The sequence below is a fragment of the Dermacentor albipictus genome, chromosome 6 (assembly GCF_038994185.2).
Source record: "Dermacentor albipictus isolate Rhodes 1998 colony chromosome 6, USDA_Dalb.pri_finalv2, whole genome shotgun sequence".
NCBI lineage: Eukaryota > Metazoa > Arthropoda > Arachnida > Ixodida > Ixodidae > Dermacentor > Dermacentor albipictus.
Genome location: NC_091826.1, coordinates 94,470,576 through 94,491,688, shown reverse-complemented (window position 1 = coordinate 94,491,688; position 21,113 = coordinate 94,470,576). Strand labels below are relative to the sequence as shown.

Below are 21,113 nucleotides of genomic sequence, written 5' to 3'. Positions count from 1 at the left end.
CACTGGCGGGTTGCGCTCGCGAATTCTACAGCGCGGAGTCAATGCAGTTTTCTTCCTGCATACATCTGCAGTGCAAGGCGAACGTGGTGCTGGTATTACTCATGTTCCTTCCGCTAAAGCAGACACTGCTGCTCCTATCATAACGTGATAAAACCTCGGCATCTCATCAACTGCGATTGGCAGAGCTGTAGTAGGCCATTGGCTTGAGTACATATTTTTTAAGAGAACACAAATTGCTATTGATACGTTTTCTATTAAATATAAGCTTCATGCAGCGGCATGATTCAAGCATTCTCGATGATGCAACGTTGGTAGGCAATCGGATAGCTCACCGGACCGACGACATCGGGGCTTTTACGTAGCTGGGTGGGCGAGGGGGCGACTGATTATTCGTGGGAGTGGTGCTACGGCAGTCGGCAATGGTGCACATTTTTAAGACCTTGTAATAATTTTCATGCTTTGCGTTGAGCGCTTAGATGTGTCAATGGCAAGAAGGGCCTAAACTAACGATATTGTGTGTTTGTACAAAAATGTCATCATTATTTTAGGGTTCTTTGGGCAAGATGATAAACATTGATGATGTGCATAATAACGTTCTCATCATTCTCGTAAAAGTGTTTTTTGTAGCAGCACCGAATGTTTAAAGAATCATTTTCGGTAGATTGCTGCATTCTAACGCTTGAACTAAATTACTTGATGAAGTGAGACTTAGTTCGAGGAACAATAAAAAACGTAATTCAATAATTACAACATATCGCAAATTAGGTTCATTACTAATTAATTTATAGAACATATTGCAATCTCCTAATTGTAGTTAGTTCGTAAGGCATATCGCTTTGGAGCGAATGCTGAGGCTGGCACCGGTTTCGCGATATGTGCCGTCACGCCTGGGATAAGCATGCACTGTTGTTCCAATTACTTCTTTGAGAAAACGGTATTTTATACATTGAAGCGCAGAAGTAACGGAGCTTTGATGCATTTGTCGCACACTTCGAACATTATTGCCTTGAAACTCGTGCTATCCTGAGAATTCGCTCGAATAGTATACGCGTTGCCAACTTACCGGCTACAATTCGTAAAGTAAAATATGTGCGCTCTAGCAATTACCCGAATCCTCGAACGCTGCGTACACACCTTGGGCGCCCATATCTTTAAGTGATCTGCAATGTGGACAAAGTGCGCCGAGTGCTGCCAGCACACACCTTTGCACGTTCCTTTCTGCCGCAACCAACACCTATTTGTGCATATAACGCACGCTTTATTTCAGGTATTTTCTTGATTTATTATTGTTTGGGTTATTTTCATTCTTTTATTCGTAGCTTCGCATATTTGTATCGTAGTGACATCTTCCCTCCCTCTCTTCTAAGTGGTCGTCATTTGCGGCTTTCTGTTATCAAGTTGGCATGTGTTTGAACAATACAAACTGTTCATTCGCACAAATTTTCAAATTGATGTTGATATTCTTACATCATTGCTAGTCATTTTCACTTGTATGTCTTTTATTCTCTTGCTGATATATTACTTAATTTTCGCTAATGTACTTTTGCATTTAGAAATAAGGGTTGTTGTTGCACACGTCAAATAAACGTTTCACTTTCAGTATTGCCTCGAAGCCTGTTCTAACACTTGGTTCTTGTTTTCATGCCATGATAATGGATGATCATACATAGAAATCCCGTATCTCCTGTTTTTATCGCGCAGACTGCCCACGTGTTCTTTAACTTTCAGTGCTCATGCAGCACCTTCCATTTTTTTTTTCAACTCCCTCCGCGAAGTTACAAGACGATGTTGGTGAGATTCAAGCGGTTCTGGTTGGCCGGATTGGAGCGTGTAAACTACAGGCAGGCGCATCGTTGATTCATTCAATGTAGCGACGTTCACGGTGCTCACCACGCTACCTACAGTCAAGTTTGTTTTTCAGTGGAAAACACAAAAATTGTAAAACAAATCGTTGGTGCCGGATACCAAGCGTCATAATTTCTACAATTGACGGTATTCTTACCATTTCCTTATTAAATAAGATTTTCGCAAAATTTGTACATTTCGAACTAGTGCAATTTCGTCGAGCTTTTGCATTCTCGGATTCTGTTTTGCGGCCCAATAATCATTCTTGAAGCAAGTGGAAAGAACCGTAGCCGGTATACAAACAAGAATGACGGCCATTGAGGATGAGCTATCTCGATTCAGACAATGCGAACAAAGAATATCGGAATGTGAAAGTTGTTGCAAAAGCATGAACAAACAAATGCATGAACTCGTTATTAAAGTGGATGATATGGAGAATAGAAGTCGCCGAAATAACTTAGTAATTTATGGCGTTACTGAAGACTCAGACGAGGAGGCGAGAACACTAGAAAACAAAATAAAAGAAGGTATATTCAAGGATATACTCGGCCTTGAAGTTAAATCTATTGAAAGAATTCATAGGATTGGCAATCGTTACGGTCAGCGCCCACGCCCAATCATTCTTCGTCTTTTCGATTGCAGAGAAAAAACCAAAATTTTTTCTTGCTGTAACAAACTCAAGGGCACACCGATATCAATATCAGAAGATTTCTCAAAAAGAATAAGAGACATCCGATCCAACTTGTGGCGTTCAACGGCAATTGAACGGGCAAACGGTACAAAAGCATCACTATCATTTGATAAACTAAGACTGAACGGACGTATTTACACGTGGGATCCCGATAAACGCACCAGAGTAGAAATAACAAGAAACATTGCACCTACCTTAAGTGATTCCCACACCTCGTCATCGGCACAGGTTAGCACGAAAGAACGCAGAAAGAAATGACAAGGTAACAAGACACAACGGATTTCTGCGCCGCTTTCGATATTATGCCTGAATGCTCGAAGTGTAATTAATAAAATTGACAAATTAGAAGAGATAATCATACTGTATAGTCCAGACATCGTAATAATTACCGAAACATGGCTACATGCCCAAATACATGATACTGAAATTGCGCCTGCCTCATATTCATTGATGCGTACAGATCGTGATGGCCGAGGCGGCGGAGTAGCTATTATGATAAAAAGCAATTTAACATTTCAAGAAGAGCCTGGAATAGCTAACCATGAAAGTGCTTGGTGCACTATTCAGTTTGATAATACGCCATTGTTAATAGGTGCTATTTACAGACATCCTGGAGCGCCGGAGGAATACCTTTTGAAAGTGCATGATTACCTACACAGCAAAATTAATAACCGTACAAAGCTGTTATTAACTGGGGATTTTAATCTAGCTGGGATAGATTGGAATAAGTTAACTATCGGCAACAGAGATGCAAGAAACTGTGAGCGCCTGTTTGACATAATGTTTAGTTTTTCTTTATCACAGATTGTTAATGAACCTACGCGTGTCCAAGGAAATGCCTGTTCAGTACTTGATCTTGCTTTGGTATCGCAGTCGATAAAACCACATATACGCGTTGAAGAAGGGATTTCAGATCATAAGATGCTGGTTCTAACATTTTTTACTCTGCGTAAGAGCGCTGGGTGTAAGACCAAACCATCTCGAATAGCTTTCAAGGACTATAGCCGAGCTAATGATGAGAGTGTTATTGACTACTTAGAGGAAACCTTGGATGGTTTCTCAGCTGAATCCTGCGGAGGCGTTAATGGCCTTTGGATAAAACTAAAAGAGGCTATAATGCATTGCGAAAATAATTTCATACCAACAAAATTCAAAAGAACTGAGCCGAAAACACCGTGGATCACGCGGAGCATAATTCACCTAAAACGAAAACTAAAAAGACGTCGAAGAAAAAGGATAAATTCTGCGGAGATAATAGAGCTGGCATGCAAATTGAAATTCGAAATAAAAGCTGCAAAAGACGACTTCTTTTCAAATAAGTTAACAAATTTCATAAAGAACCAACCGCAAAAGTTTTGGCGCTACTTGTCGAAGCCAGAAGGCGTGAGCAGTAAAATAGAAGTGGCAGGTTTGGTAATAGAAGAAAAGCGCGATGTAGCAAATACATTTAACACCTATTTCCAATCCGTTTTCACGCGCTGGCCAATATCGAGTGCGCCCGTGACAGCCACTGACACCCGGATGGGCGGAGTTGTGATAACAGAGTCGGGCATTTTAAATTTGCTTTTGGAAATAGACACCAAGAAGGCGCCGGGGCCCGATAATATATCAAATGAATTTTTGAAACGATACGCGCAGCAGCTGTCTCCCTTTTTGCAAATTATCTTTTCTGAATCGCTGAGTACAGCCTCTCTTCCCAAGGATTGGCTATGTGCCAAAGTAATACCCATTCATAAAGAAGGCAATAAATTACACGTGGAAACATATAGACCAATATCACTAACCTGTTGCAGCTGTAAATTAATGGAACACATAGTAAGTAAAGCCGTTATGACATACTTAGAAGAAAATAACATATTATATCCTAAGCAACACGGTTTTAGAAGAGGCTTGTCAACTATAACACAGTTATTAGAAATAACACATGACTTCGCATCAATAATTAACTCCAAATTCCAAGCTGATGCTATCTTTATTGATTTTTCGAAGGCTTATGATCGCGTCGTGCACTGTAAACTAATCGAGAAAATAAAGTCTATCGGAATTGAGCACAATGTAGTAGAATGGATAGCAGCCTATCTGTCAAACCGAACTCAGTATGTTACTATAAATAATTATGACTCAGACCAACTCGAAGTTTATTCAGGGGTACCACAGGGGTCCGTATTGGGGCCATTACTATTTCTCATATATGTTAACGACATCGCTGATTGTACAGAAAATGGAGTAAAATTGCGGCTCTTCGCCGATGACTTGGTAATTTATACAAGCGTGCAAGGAATCGAGGACCAGCTTAGACTAAATACTACACTAAGCAATATAGCCCGCTGGTGTGACATGTGGGGAATGGAAATTAATCTTAAGAAAACACAGTATATGCCCATAACTCATAGAAAGTCGATCTTTAGTTTCAATTATACATTAAACGGCAACGATTTAATACAAACTGACACAGTAAAATATTTAGGCATAACCTTTACAAGCGCGTTAAAATGGAATACCCATATCGATAATACATGCACGAAGGCCTTCCGAACACTCGGTTTCTTGCGAAGAAAATTAACTGCAGCACCATCCTGCGTGAAACTAACAGCATATAGAACTTTAGTAAGGCCAATTCTTGAGTATGGTAGCATAGTGTGGAGCCCGCACCAGAAAGGACTCTCACAGAAATTAGAGAGCATTCAAAATAAAGCGTTGCGATTCATTTACCATAAGTATTCTCGACACGAAAGCGTAAGTGCTCTTAGAAACCAGGCAGCACTGCCTACCCTTGTTTGTCGGCGTCGTGTGGCTGCCATGAAATTTCTTTTTATGCTATGTAATGACAAAATTAATATAGATAAGCGAGATTACGTGCAGCCACCACACCGACACTCCAATAGAACCTGTCATAATAAACACATCAGGCAATATCCGACACAGTGCGACACGTTCAGCTATTCATATTTCCCATGGGCAATTGAAATCTGGAATTCGTTACCAAAGGAAATTGTAGACTCAGATTCTGTGGATGGCTTTGTCGCAAAATTGGAGTCATATTTTGGCTGTTCATGAAAGTAGTTGAGCGCATAGTTTAAAGGTAATGCGTTGGTTGATTGACTGGATACTAGTGCACGTGTGATTGCATTTCAGATGTAAATATTGCAATGTGCTGAGTAGTGGTGTTATATAGATCCACAATAACTACAAGAATATTATACGACAAATATTGCAATTGTTTTGAGTACCTTTTCCCTCATTCATGTGAAACAAAAAAGGGTGTCTTGCGTTGTATACCAGTGCTGTTGTATGACATTTTTTTTTGCTTTATATGTTTTTTGTTTTTCTTTTTTCCTGTTTTTCCCATGCTCGTGTGTGTATATTGTACAATCCACTTCCTGTTTGGGCCTGTGCAAAGGCCTACAGTATTGTTAAATAAATAAATAAATAAATAAATAAATTTCGAGATAATTTTTGTCCTGCATGCGCCAAGAGCTAACAGTTGCTTTATCTCAACAGTCATTACGGATGAAACTGCAGCTGTGGGATTAGCGCGCAGCAGGTGGGGCTTAAGGATTACTGTGAAAACTGTTGGTAAACGCATAGTCAAATGATTTTCTTATGTTTTCTTGATTCCGTTACAGAGGGAGCCCATTGTCATGTTCGGGGGTGTACTTCTCGCGTTGGCCTTCTTTTGCCTCGTCTGCAACACGAATGGGCTTAGAGTTGACGACGCTGATGGAGGATACATTGACCTTCTAGTCTCCATCCACCCAGAAACCAGCCCAAATGAAGCGATTGTCGACAACCTAAAGGCATGTGCGAGATTTCATGCTTTATTTTATGCTACCCGTAAAAGAATGTTGTCAGATGCGGTACACAACAACCATCGGATCTCAGATGACACATAGCGTTGATTTCTTCTGTTACTACCTCGGTCCTGGTGTGAGCTTTAAATATATTTATAATAGGACAGCTGTTACCCATGATGTTGTATTACCTAAGCGTTCCTTGTTTGTTTTACTGTGACAGGTTAGATATCTAGGCATTCTAGTAGAGCATGTCCCATTGTTCCCCTAACCTTAATGCAGCAAGCACATGCTTCTACTTCGTTGGTGTACCTCGCTTTCTAACTGCGTTTGCTAAGGCGTCCTAAGCCATCCTGATCTCGCTTCGAAAAGTGCCGACCTCCGCTTCGAGTTATTGTAAGTAAATTATGTCCTGATTTTGTTTTTACCTCTGAAGTAGTGACACATGGCCATATTATAATCTATCGTTACCACTCAGGACGTGGCCTCAGCTTCTCTGAGCCCGCTTAACTTTCTTTGTCGTCATCATGCTTATTATATCTGTCGCAGGCTTGAAGGTATGCTCTCAAGCTGTTTTCCTCCATTGTGAGTCAATAATTATTTGTCTGTACTAATAATTTGTCTGTAATAATTTGTCCGAATACCTGTAAAATCTCGCGACCTTTTTACTTTCTTTAATGTTTCCGTGGTTCTTCGAAATCAGTTTACTTGGAGCGTCCTCACTTCAATACTCGTCCAGCCTATATTACCCTGTAGGTCCCCAGTTGTAGTCTACCAGTCAGCACTCAATAAGAGGCACCCCTCCGATCTCCGGTTGGGATCAAGGTTAGGATTACACTACTGGCTTCATGCAAACAAGCGCATCTGGAAATGTAATTCATGAAGCGATTATACTTTTCAATATACACCGCATCACTTCCTAACTATCGTATCCACAACTTGTGTGTTTCGCTATGGCTGCAGTTCTCTTCGCCTTTGCTGTTATTTTTTTTCTTTGTTTCCATAAATCTATTGCCATTGTAAAGCCATAAAAACCAGGTATTTCTTCGGCTACCCGAGGCGTATCCCGTCCCTGCATAGAAGCAGTCTAGTACAGCTTTTTGTTGAGTACCAGAACACAATTTTTCTAAGGCTAAATTTAAATCTTAACGCCTTCCTTTCCTGTGGAAAGTATTGGCCAGGCATTGCATATCATTTTGCTTCTCTGCATACAACCCAATGTCATTCGCATGAAACTAACTTCGGAGCTGTTGCTCTAGTATCCTGCCCGCCTGTTTGTATGGGAGAATGAACCGATGCTGAATTATTGCAGCCCCTTTTCCATCCTTACTACGTATCTTTCTGTGTACCTTTGTACTTTGTTCCTTGGATATTTCAGCTTTCTAATCACTTCTCATCGCTATCCATTCAATGCAAACAGCATTTTCTAAGTAAATGTCCTTAAACGCTGTACATAGTCATCACCTAAGAATTCTTGTTGAAGAATTTCCATAAAATTATGCGGTTCGCCTTATATTATGCTCCAGTAATGTCCAGAAAAGCCATTTTAAGGGTCTTCTTTTTTTATTTTCCTACCAGTGGTGCTGGCATAATGAGCATAATGGGAGTGATGATCATTTAGTGGGAGCCCATTGAAAACGGCGTGGGGACGAATAGTTACGAAGTTTGCTTGTGTTAATCAGTTATGCTACTTATGTTTTTCACCCGCCGTGGTTGCTCAGTGGCTATGGTGTTAGGCTGCTGAGCACGAGGTCGCGGGATTGAATCCCAGCCACGGCGGCCGCATTTCTATAGGGGCGAAATGCGAAAACACTCGTGTACTTAGATTTAGGTGCACGTTAAAGAACCCCAGGTGGTCTAAATTTCCGGAGTCACCCACTACGGCGTGCCTCATAATCAGAAAGTGGTTTTGCCACGTAAAACCCCATAATTTTTTTTATGTTTTTCATTCTATCATTTTTGTATACTGGTTCTTAACCTTCTTGCTTTTTCTGAAAACTTCTATATGTTGTACTGCCACCTATCCTGTAATGAATCCGGTCATATCAATCAGCTTCTTGCTTCTTTTTCAACAATAGTCTAAACACCTGTTGCTTATATCGACTGCTGACCGCTTTATTCTTCCGTCCACTACAGACGCTTCTGGATGGTACACGTTACCTGCAGGTCTCACTGGGTGAAGCCCTTCGCATTCCAATAGGATGTGCTCAGTGGTCACCGGATTGTGCTGCACCGTACACATGCGTCATACAGTTCGTAATATTTGCTTCGGTATCTTTTCTTCCTTATTTTTCTTCTCATTCTCGAAAATCTACATGATCATTTTTATTTTTATGTGCATCGAATTCAGTTCCTTTGTTCTCTCTCTCTTTATCCAATGATTCATGGTTGTCTATTTACACTTTCAATTACCTTGTACTTGGTTGCCAACTTTGATGAACTTTTACTTCATTCTGTGAACATGCTTTTCAGGGAGAGATACTTATGCACTTTAGCCGCGATTTGTGTGATCGAGATTCCTAAGTCTTCAAAATGAATTTTTCTCTGCGCTTCTCTCTCTTCAAACAAAGACCAATTTGTGACAAATATCAAGCACAGAGTGATATTTGGCAACTGTATCGCTTCCACAATTACCCCTTTCCAGATTCCATGCACCATCTCATATTTATTGTGGGCTCCAAGTGCTCTTATGTTTCTTTTTTGCTACATTGCACTTGCCTTTTATTTTCAGATTACCTTGGTGGGTACTGCAGGAAATCGTTTGCTTCCTTTCTGTATACGCACAGGCTTTTATAATGCTTGAATATTGGTACAACTTTCTGTTGAATTGACGCTGCGTAATTAGTTTTGGCTTCAATAAAGAGTATAACTCCCGATTTCTCTCCGCAAAATTAAGGCCTAGATTTGTCGCAACGTTGTCATACATATTCCCAAGTGCATAAATTTCTTGCATTTTCCGCAAGTAGTACTATGCCGTGAACATGCATCAGTCTGGGGACCTTCAGCTGCACGTTTTTGCCATTAGGCATGTATCATAAATAAACCCTCATTCACTGTTTTCCAGTCGCGTTTCTATGCCCTTAACAAAAGACGTAAAAACGAATCGTAAGAGAGGGTGGGTTGATGGCTGGGTTGATGGCTGGGTTGATGGCTGGGTTGATGGCTGGGTGGATGGATGGATGGATGGATGGATGGATGGATGGATGGATGGATGGATGGATGGATGGATGGATGGATGGATGGATGGATGGATGGATGGATGGTTAGATGGATGGATGGATGGATGGATGGATGGATGGATGGATGGATGGATGGATGGATGGATGGATGGATGGATGGATGGATGGATGGATGGATGGATGGATGGATGGATGGATGGATGGATGGATGGATGGATGGATGGATGGATGGATAAATGGTTGGATGGATGGATGGATGGATGGATGGATGGATGGATGGATGGATGGATGGATGGATGGATGGATGGATGGATGGATGGATGGATGGATGGATGGATGGATGGATGAGGCTCAACAATATAAATCGGGCGGTGGCTTGCCCCACCTGAGCCGTGACAAGAAATATGTTTCTTACTTTGTGGATGGTAAAATTAGGATCTCGCACGTGCTGTTAGGATAAAGGATAGACGGCACTGTAGTGAAAACTATTGCAAGGGTATTTATTGCACCTTTCATACACTAATGCCTTCTAGCCGAGTTACTATCCTCAGAGCATGTTGATGAGCGCGCGTCAAATCTCGCAAGTCCAACTCACCTTGACTGGATATCGAACGCGTATGTTAGCACCATGCTGGACACAAGTGCCTAGTCGTTCCCGTATACGGTCATGCGAATGGTGGCGTCGAACGATCGTGTTCGTCTATTGCGGTGTCCTGCTCCAAGGCCTCACGAAGTGGTCTCGAAGTGGTACGGATTGGTGCACGTGCGAAATGTCCCTGCGAAATGTCTGTGCGAAGCCAAGCCAAAAAGGAAGAGTTTACTCGCTGTAGCGCCCGATTAGCCCCGCCTCTTGGCTGCGTTATCGCCGCAACACTCGCGCCATCTCTCGTACTATAGTGAACCACTCCGACCGCCACTGGCACTTATCTGCGAGGAGAATCCTGACTACACGAGATGCGAGAGCCATGTGGGGAAAACATCACTTGGAGATGCGCGAGAGTCGACCATCCCCACATATTTCGCTCTTTCCTTGATTTTAGCCACCAGTCATATTTATTTATTTATTTAGGAATACTGTAGCCCTCACTTGAGGGCCATTACAGGAGAGGAAATATAACGTGCGTTGGGTATTTCTACCCACTTGCAGTATAACTTTCCTCCATAGTTCCTAAACGCCAATGCTTTGAAAAAAATCAGCCCCATTGCTTTGAAATGTATATCGAGGCTGCTGATAAGCAATTATAAATTCTTCAGCCTTTTCCTTCCCCTCTCCACAAGGACAGCATATTGAGGTTATCCCTTGGTACTTCAATCGGTGCGCCTTAGTTTGCAATATTCCCGTCCTGCTTTCAAAGAACAAATAGCTTTCCCTAGAATTGGTGTGAACATTACCTTTGGCAATAACCTGCATCAAAGTTGTCTGCATTCACACTGATGATTTTGTCTTTATCCCTTTATTCCCCGGACCCCTCGCTGTTTCTTTAACCTTTTTTTAAACCGATGATTTTCGGTTTACCGCAACTGCTGTCGAAATAGTTTTTAGACAATTTTCTGGTTTGCTTCCTCCATTTTGTGTCGAAATTCCTCATGTACAAGTAGCTGTAAACTTTCCTAGCCCACCGCAGTCTCCCCTTTTCTCAATTGCGCCTTCCAGCTTCCCTGCCCTTGAATGATGCCCATCCCATGTCACCCTGTACTGCCTTACTTGGTGTGTTTCCGTGTGCTCTCAAAGCAAAGCTACCTACTCGACGTTGCTTAATTTCCAACCTTTTTCGAACTCTGATCTCATGCACAGGAATGTATTGCCGAAAGTTATAACCATCATCCCTTCCTTATCCCTCTCACCACTTCATACCTATCGTAGTTCAACATTGCCATATTTTACATCACAGCTGAATCCCAGCTTCTTTTATTCTTTACATATTTTTCATGTTACGTTACGCACTCAGCCCGACTGTTTATTCATGCGCCATGATATATTTACCGATCCCCTACCTCCAGCGTAACCGCCTGTATTCTATACTTGCCGCCCTCATTATCATTCATAATCAAGACTGCCGATTTTTATTACTAAACTTCAAACCTAATCTATCTCCCCTCTTTACCGCAGATGTCCATAATTCTATGCAACTCTTCGTTGTTGTCAGCCATTGTCAGTCAATTATATAATCTACGTATACCAGTCTTGGTAATTATTCTTCAATCTAATCTTTTTGGAGGAAAAAAGAAAGGTTGAAGCCATGTTCATTGCTCTTATTTGGTTTCTAACCCTTATAAGTACAATATGAGCAACAACGACAGTTTTCACAAAAAACGCGCTAGACACGAAGACGACAGGAACACATGCAACAGGACGCGCGCTGAGCCCTGTCATATGTGTTCCTTTCCTTTTCGTGTTTAGCGCCTTTTTATGAGAACTGTCAAGAGAACCAACTTGCCCAAAGCCAAGGCATTGTTGCATCAAGAAAGCTGACAGAGGTTCCCCTTCCTTAAGCCCCCAATGGATCTCTATAGGCGCAGATGCCATTTCCTCCTCATTCCATAAGCACCTTCTTACTTTTGAGACTTTTTACAATATTGGCTACTCCATCTTTCACATCTAGTGCGCACTTTATGTCCCACGAGTGCTCTTTCATTGCATTGTCATAGGCTTCCTTTATATCCATAAATGCCACCCATAGGGACCTGTGTTCCTTTCCTGCTTTTTCGTAGAAGAATCTATACACTGCGTCGAGGACAACCGATTCCCCTCTAACCACCTTTGTTTCCAGAAAAGATTTTGCAGGCTCCCCAACATCACCTCGCCCGCAACGCATGCCTGCAGTCTGTCCTTTATAGTCTGCATGACTGCCCTTTAAGCCACTGAAGTCGCTGTCATGGAATGGTAGTTGTCAACGTCGGCTTCTTCACGCTTTCGCTTATACGCACCCAGTAGCGTTGCCGGACTTCGCCTCGCATCTTCGTGTGTGGCTCGAGCTCTTTGCGAACCTTTATTCTGTATCAACTCTCCTAGTCATGTTCATTCTCCTTAGTCTTCACAAATCGAGCTTTTTACCATCCATTATTGTGTTGCCCACTACCTCTCTTAACGTTTTCTGAGATTTTGGGCCCACTGCCTTTATTTCTATAATTGGAACGCCATCACGGAATGTGGACTTGTTACTAAGAACGCTCTTTTCTACACTTTCCCACTCTTATTGTTGGAGTGGAGCCACTTCGTTACTGTTCTATCCTCGTCATATGAAACACAATAAACGTTTCTTTCTTCAAATTGTTTTGTCATCCTTCTCTCAGGAATACTGTCATTTGTCTGGGTGCTTGTCATTGATGGATGCCTGTCGTTGAGAATGCTAGCCATCAGAATGCCTGTCATTTTTCAGTGAGGATGGATGGATGGATGTTATGACTGTCCCCTTTGGGACGGGGTGGTGGGTTGCACCACCAACCTCTTGCTATTATACTGTCTGATGTCCTACCTAGGTTTAAAAATAAAAGAAAGAAAAAGAAAAGAGGAGAAGATGAACTCACACAACCAATTTTCTGACCGCCTATTGTGAACTTTGCCTTCATACGTCTCAGTGTTTTGTCGTTTCCCTACTTTTCTTTCACCAAGCTTCCAATCGCCTCTTTTCTCTATTAGGCACATGTTCACTTTTCCCGTGCTCTCGCTGAACCCAACAACTATAAAGAGGCCAGTGGTGCCGAAATCGACCGCTTAGGATGCCGAAGCATGTCAGCGCGACGTGGCGGCGCGCCGCTGAACCTCATGTGAGGCTAACTTAACAGGCACTGCGCATGTGCCTTCTTGTATTATTCGTTGGCTTGACGTTGCTACACGCGCAGTGCGACGAAGTTCCCGGCACACGAGCTTGAACAGCGTGGCACCACGGGGCGCTGATATGCTCTTGCCGCATGTTTGCAGAAATTCGTTGCATTTTCTCTCACCTGCAAATATCTGTAAGGGAGCCCCCATGCGTCTTCCTTTGCAATAAGCAGGTGCATGCTCGCAGCCATTGCGGGAGAGGAGGGAGGAAAGTTTTATTGTACAATGTAGTCTGGTTTACAGAACGCTTTCTTGTCCAATTATAGTTGACGTTTCTTGCACAGTCATACGCAAGCTGATGCGGACGCGTAGCCTAGCGGGTACTAGGAGTCGGTGCCTAACTGTTATGGAAAACTTGGGATGGGCCAGCAAAAAGGGTACTACAAAGAAAGAACAAAAATTTGTGCAGTTCGGAGGTGGAAGGGGATATTGAAGAGTTAATTCATTTGGTCCCGTGTATTCAAAGACGAGTAGGCAGGCCATGTGCGCGTCATTAAGCTTTTGGTGAAAGCCGCGTCACATTCTCACTAGCTGTTCGAGGCCTGCTGCAGCAATGCGCAGAGAGTTCGGCATGTAATAGCTAGTACAATTGGCGAGCAGCAGTGTGAATCATTTTATTGTTGAAAATGTGATTCGGTCGACTAATGTCGTCGTGCGAAGTCTGACTAATGGAATAATGCGAGATCCAGTGATGGATGGCAATTTACGCTTTCTTGGTAACAGTCGACCGGCGCCCAAAGTGCCATCTGATGCACCGGGTAGTGAGGCTGTCGAGAGTGCACCAAATGCATGATATCCGTGCGACCATGATGAGGCTCCCACCGACAACACGGAACTTGTAAGCATCGTCAGCAAACTTTCGTAAAAAATTCCCCACCATATCCCTATCCGACATGCGTGGATGTCACGTGTGCAGAGCTTTAGGGATCGATGCGTGCCGTGCATGTGTCTCCTGACACTTGGGCCTTTGGAAGTGAAGTGGACTCCGTATTTTTGTGATCATGATGGTTTCATCCTTTCGGCACAACAGTTGGTCTCATGTCAACGATTCTAATGACTTCCTAACTGCACCAACAAGGTGTCAGTCGACAATAAAAATAGAATATTGGAATGTTGACTAGCTTTCCTCTAAGTGGTTGAAAATAATATTTAAATAAGATTATTCAGAAATTCTACAGTTCTAAAATTTATTGGATTAAAGTTTGTAAAAGTACGGAATTAAGGAATCATTTCGATTACAAGGGCTCTTAACCGGACACCCAATGCACCTTTCAGGGGCGCTCTCGCATTTTTGCCCCTTAGAAATTCGACAGCCGTGGAAGGTACTCAAAACGAGTGACGCCGTGTTTCGCAGCACTATGCTGTAGTCACTGAACGACCACGCGGAATAGCGGTTGTATCATATCATTCCTTGACAGCGCGCCAGTCTGTCACCGGTAAATTCACCTGACTTAGTCGCCAAGACGCACGGACATGAAAGAGCAGCAAAGGTTTTTTAAAAAAAAGGAAAGAAGCGGTCTCAAACATCTTTGCCAATTGGTGGCTAGCAATTCCACGAAAGATGCTAGGAATGCTGCATGTTTGTTTATGGAAGACTAGCCGAGATGATGGACTGGGTGGACAGCTGCAGTAATCAGTCACTCGCATTAAACAGTGCTCTCGTTTATTTCGTTGCCACATCTACTCTCAGCTTTTGCAACATTTTACGCCAGTGCGCTATTGAGGTGTTCTGGGCTTTTTATTTATCAGCCGTGGGTAATTATGCTGTGTCATCATTGAGCAACGTATATACTTGTGGATATACGGTTACTGTCGTAGTGTAGAGAAGGTTCGCATATTGGGGGCGGAGGAAAGCGGGCAGAGTACAACAGACAAAAAAGGAAGACGTCAGAGCGAAGATTTACCGAATATATATCATGCGCTAACACACTGAAATTTCAATACTTGTCTGAGATTTTGCAATGTGCCTGAATGCTGTGCCTTTTTTCTCAGCGTCACAATTGCCTCACCGTGCGGTGCAGTCGCGCTAATGCCCGTTTGACACACTAAGCCTCTCGCAGCAGCTCAGGTTACTTTCTTCATCGACGAGCCAGGGCCCAGAGCGAGTACCTTGCTAGGATTATGTTGCTTTCTAATTGTGCTTGGCACTTTTCAACACACGCATGCTAAAGTAGAGGTAGTGAATCAGTGTAGTCGCCTGATACCTTTGTTTTAGGCGAAGTATCGCTTGCCTCATTCGAGGGACGTCACTGCAGGCAGGTTGTTCTGACCTCGTTTAGTAAAAATACAATAAATTAGTGACTGGTGGTAGAGTAGAAGCTTTGGCGTCAATAAAGCAGGCAACTGCTGTAAACATTAGGGCACAATCGCACTCATAGTTTACTCGTTTCAGAGACAGCCAGCTCTTTTGAATCTTTTGGCGTGTGCGTGCTGTTTAACTTTCTCGTGTTGTTTTGCTCGTGACAGCTTGAGCTTTGAGGGTCTGCTTTGGAATGTAATGTGTTGAATATCAGCTTGCCTTCCGCAATACGTTTCTCATGCAGCGAAGGTTGCGTAGGAAGTGCAGTGAAACTTTGCGACCTGGTACCACCTTTATCGTCGAGGCAGTTTGACCACGCTTTAACATTTATTTACCGGAGTACAAATGAAATGGTCGCATTAAAATAGAGGAAATTACACAGATGTTTTACCTGGGAGTGCGTGAGATTTAGTCTCAGTTGAGGTTACAAACCGGGCTTGGCTCCCTTACGGCCGTTAGCATTTTATTCAGAACCGAGAAATGGTCATACGTAAATGCGCGTCGGCTGCCACAGTATAAAATCATGCCATTGCCGTCGTACGGCTGTCGTCAAGGAAGTCGTCGTCATCTTGCTGCAGTCGGCACACACATGTGCGCTCGCGTCCCACATACGACTGGTTGATCTACGCAAATATATGTACGTTCGTCCATCTGGTAAATCTTCGCAGAACCCCAAACAATTCTGGATAGCCAACTACATGCAATATGTTTTGTGTAGCATCGATTATTGTTTGGCGTGGGTTCTGCATAATTTTTTTTCATTGTGCGAGGATTGCAAAGAAAGAAGAAATATTTTTTTGATAACACTCTCAATTATACGCGCTCGGTTCCATTAAAGCAACTGATACTAAATCAAGTTCGCATCTGCCTGCCTTTAAGGTGTCACATACAAAATCGGAGATTGGCACCTGTGTTCCTTTGTTCGTGGCGATTACTACACGTCATCGAGCAAGTAATAAAGACAAGGGTATCGACTTAACGCAGGCGCCAAGGACATAAAGCCATACGTGTTTTCGGTATCGAACCACTAAAACATTATAAGTGGCTGCTTGGAAGTTGAGAGGATGAAGTAGATGTCACGTACCGTTGGTTTGGGGAGACGGCTTCATGAAAATAATTGGAGCAGCGAACGCAATGAAGAGGACAATGCGGCGGGGCATGGCGCACAGGATGTCTAGATCACAAATGCAGTAGCCAGGATGGCGTGAATATTCAGCGTAGCAATAACGCCGCCCAAATTATCCGTATAGAGGACATAGGAACGTCAAGTGGCAGCAAATATGGATTCGAAGCAGCGGCGCAGGGAAAATACATAGTGAACACTCATCGGAACACCTTGCCCTAACAGAAATGGCACTACTAAATTTTGCAGAGATCTGTTGTAATTGATAATCGTGTGGTGCCTTCCTTCTGTTGTCATATATGTAGCGGTATGAATAAGAATTTCAGTGAAACAAGTTCTCCAGCTTTCCTAACACGCTGTTCTGAGTACCAGACGAACATGTATCTATATGCTGACAAGAATGCCTCATATTTAAATAATTACAGCCACGTTTATTTACTGGTAAAACCCACTTTAATATAATTATTTTTTGGTGAAACATTCACCGATGATTACAATACTCCCTAATTCGAGATTTGAGCGCAGCTCCATATGTGTATTCATTTCACTATATGCTGAGTCAAAAAATGAGAGAGACATGGACTGTACGTAAAGTCCATCGGCAGAGGAAGCACTTCACCAGTGTCGTCGCACTCATTTGTCAGTGAACTGGCTAACCCAATAGCGCATTAGGATTATTTTCTTACGCGGTAATGATAGTCAAAAATGACACAGTGTGTATAACAGTTTGGTACAAATTTTTCACCTTGTTTGGCCGAACTTATGCCCACACAAAGTACTATGCAATTCGTGTCGCTCATACAGTCACATTACAGACTCTATGGCGCCATCGAGTAATCATGGGCGCCACTTTCCTCCTCACTTTCACTCACTTGCTCTGCTCCTCACTATTTAGCCACACGCTCCTTCTCTGCTTTCTTCATGCTAGTGTTGCGCCGTCCTCGTCCACTTTCCTGCCCGCGCAGTCTTTGCCATCGCCGTTGTTTCATCTCCAGTTGCGCTCCTCGTATTCGTTCGGTTGCGGCGACGCTCGCCGCCGGAACGGACGCTTGAGAGCCGTGCTCTAAGATGCGAGCAATGCGTGCTCCTCATCGTATCGCGAGCCAGCAGGTTATCTTATTTATTAATCCGGCGGTCGTTGACAATACCGCAGGTGAGTGGTGTTGAATTTCCCCGCTTATCACGTGACCCGTCCTGGCAGTGTACGCGGCCCCGTTGAAGGCAGCTGAGTAATCGCTACGATTACGACCGTCCAGGCGGGTGGCTAGCGTGTTTCTGGTCGTGCACCGTGTTTGTTTCGTTGGTTGTGCAACCGTGAGATTACAGTTAATTCCTGTTAACGCCAACTATAACAGGAGGTAAAAAAAATCGAATAAGTTTACATTTTGGGGTAAGGAATGAGCTATTTAGTTCATTAGGGAAGTAATAAATGTCTTCTTTGAGGAAGCAATTAGCAGTAGTTGGAACGTGCGACGTAATTGCTTAACGGTAAAGGCTATCAATACATGTCAAAGGGGTAAATATTGAATCTCGGCTGGTATCCATCTTTGTTAGACTGTATGTGCCAGAATCAGCCCGTATTCAGGGGCGCATTAAACTCTCCAGAGGTGGCACTTCGGAAGTAACGCAACGGAGAGTGCTTTGGCCATGGTAGTATTGCCAATGCGGCACGGTGAATGCGATGCTCCATAGGTCACAAGGAGGATGGCGGTCGCTCGGTGCGGAGCTGTAGTGAACTGGGCTATACATGGCGAGACAAAGCTCTTCGTGGAACCGAGAAAGAAAAGGGGGGGAGGTGCGGGTTGGCTTTCAGGAATAAGCACCTCATCACAGAAGCGGGTTTACTGGATGGATCTGGGCGTTACCCAAAGGTCGGGGCGTATTGGAGGCGCGTTAGTGTATGTCATGTCTATGCTGCACTGATGTCGCGCGTTGCTACATGCACAAAAACGGCGTAATAGATATACCGCATAAAATTTGTCACATTTGTTGCTCGCTAGGCCGCTTTTTATCCGTCTGTGTACCACAATAGAGCGCAGGATTTTGATCCCTATCCTTTGCGTGTGTGTTGTTCTTTAGCATACTGTTTGTGTTTTGGTTGAATTTTCCGAATGTTTACAATCACTAATGATTTCGTTTTCTTTACCTTGTTACCACTTCCCCAAGAAGGTCCTTACGACATTAAAATAGGACTGGATAAAGGAATCAATCAATCAACCAATTAATCAATAAAATAGGTAAACGAATGAATCAACGGCGCACCAACACCTATGCAGTTCGTATAGTTACTAAGCTCAATTGCGTCTTGCCAGAACAAAACCCTGTTTTTTAACTTGCAGGCCCTGCTACAATCCTCATCCGAGTTCCTGCACGAGGCCACTGGTTGTCGCGTTTTCCCCAAGCAAGTCGTCATTGAGTTCCCGGAAACGTGGCCGGAGCGGAGCACAGCTCGAAGCGTGCCAAAATTTTCCTTCTCAACGAGCGATGTTCGTGTTGAAGCTTTTGAAAGCGTTCGCAAGGGACATTTCTTCAGCACAAAGCTACGAGGGAGGTGTGGAAAACGCGGTGATTTCATTCGCATTTCGCCCCACGTCCTGGCGGAGGTGAACGCAACCAAAAAGGCCCTCAGCGACGCAAGTACGAAATTTTCCTATCCATCTTTCAGCAACAAAAACAATAAAAACATCATACCACTACTACTACTACTATAATAGTACTAATGCAACTACTACTAAATATAATCAATCAACTGATTATTATAGAGTCCAAGAACAATTATAGATCTTTCCGTACTGGTTCACATAACAAATATAATAATAATAATAATATTGTTACGTGGGAAGACGCAGACGACAAGCTATGTACAAATATATTTACAAGGAAAATACGCTGCGCTTGGCCAAGAGGCAACAGCCCGCGCTAGCTTCTAAATCGTCGTCGTCGTCTTCACACTGCTGGCCTTTCGTGATCGCACATATTGTGCCGTAGCAATATTAATAATTTATTTCTGCCTCAAGAAATACAGATGGGGAAGCTGCAGAAAAAGCTGTCATAAACAACTTGACATGGCTGGAACAACTAAATGCAAACAGCTGCTACAGGCTATTCAAAGCAGTTCATCGCACACATCACGGCTTCATGCTAAAATAAAAGTTAACAGAGTAGCAAAAACATAAGAACACCAAGGAAAATCGTATCCGCACTTATGTACGGAAAGAGGAAATTACTTCATTAGAAGCATAATTACGCATATTTAAGACCATCGCGAAATAAGATGCATTGAAGGACACAATGTATGACAAGAATAGTGGAAAACAGTATAAATTCAGCAAACAAAAGATTCTATATGAAGCTTAAGCACATCCAAAGATTCCTCCATGGTACATGCCTATAAATATGGTGTTTGCATGGAACGATTGGCTGGTAGGGTACAAGTAAACAAGTTGACGTTAGCTAATCCGAACGCGTTGAGAAGGGACGAAGTGTATTAGGAGTCGCTCTCTGTGGGGGGGTCTCGTAAAAAGGCGTTCTGTTGGCACCACCTAGTTTTCAGAGTGTCTGAAATGGTTACACTTTTTATTTTCTTGGAAGTTTGCGAGATACCGAACAGGATTTGCAATATTGTTACGCGCTATTCCCACGCATTGAAACACGCATCCTGCCGAGCATGGAAGAAAGTGCCATAAAGACGGTGAATACGATAATCAGAGCAACGCTCGTGTTGTAGTTCTACCATCTAGCCTGCAGCCGTCTCTCTCTGTATATATTTTGTAAATTCAATTTCGTACACCTTTTGGCTACTCTCAACCCCAAGGCATTTTGCTGGGAGGTGCGGAATACCCACACGGTACAACAGAGCTCCACAGCGACAAACGCTTGCCTTCCTCCACGATGGCGGAAGAGGGGTCGGCGCCCACTGAGGCGACTGCAAGGACAACGGTCGTCCTGGCTCAGCTAAAAACACAGGCACAATCTGCGTGACTGACATTGTCGACATCGAGGACTGGCTACCCCTGTACGAGCGTGCAAATAAGAATAATCACTGGGATAAGAGAAGCATATTATCAAACATATTATGTTACCTGAAAGGAACAGTGAAGGTGTGGTTTGAGAATAACGAATACGCAATTGGCAGCTAGGATGCATGCAAGGAAAAGATACATTCCTCCTTCGGCAAATGTCCAGGTAGAAAGGCAGCAGGAAAAGAAGGAGCTGGTATATTGTGTGCAGACAGCGACAGAGTTGCGCCTGACTTCACAGGACGTGCTTGCCTTTTACCGCAAAGCCGACGACAGAATGACGGAGTCTGAGAAAGTGGGACACGTGTTAAAGGGCATAGCATATGATGCCTTCAATCTGCTA

At 43.2% G+C, this 21,113-nt stretch overlaps 1 protein-coding gene across 3 annotated transcripts in view; it reads left to right on the top strand.

Moving 5' to 3' along the window:
* The window catches only part of LOC139061293 (calcium-activated chloride channel regulator 1-like), a 209,387-nt gene that overhangs the window by 11,182 nt on the left and 177,092 nt on the right, over nucleotides 1-21,113 (top strand). For 2 of the 3 annotated variants that reach the window (XM_070541062.1, XM_070541061.1), the window contains exons 3-5: nucleotides 6,163-6,333; nucleotides 8,464-8,598; nucleotides 19,091-19,388. In XM_070541062.1, coding sequence (XP_070397163.1) covers nucleotides 6,178-6,333; nucleotides 8,464-8,598; nucleotides 19,091-19,388 — 589 coding nt within the window. In that variant the 5' untranslated portion in view covers nucleotides 6,163-6,177. Of the gene's footprint in view, nucleotides 1-6,162; nucleotides 6,334-8,463; nucleotides 8,599-19,090; nucleotides 19,389-21,113 lie in introns of those variants that run through there. The other variant, XM_070541063.1, reaches the window with a different exon arrangement.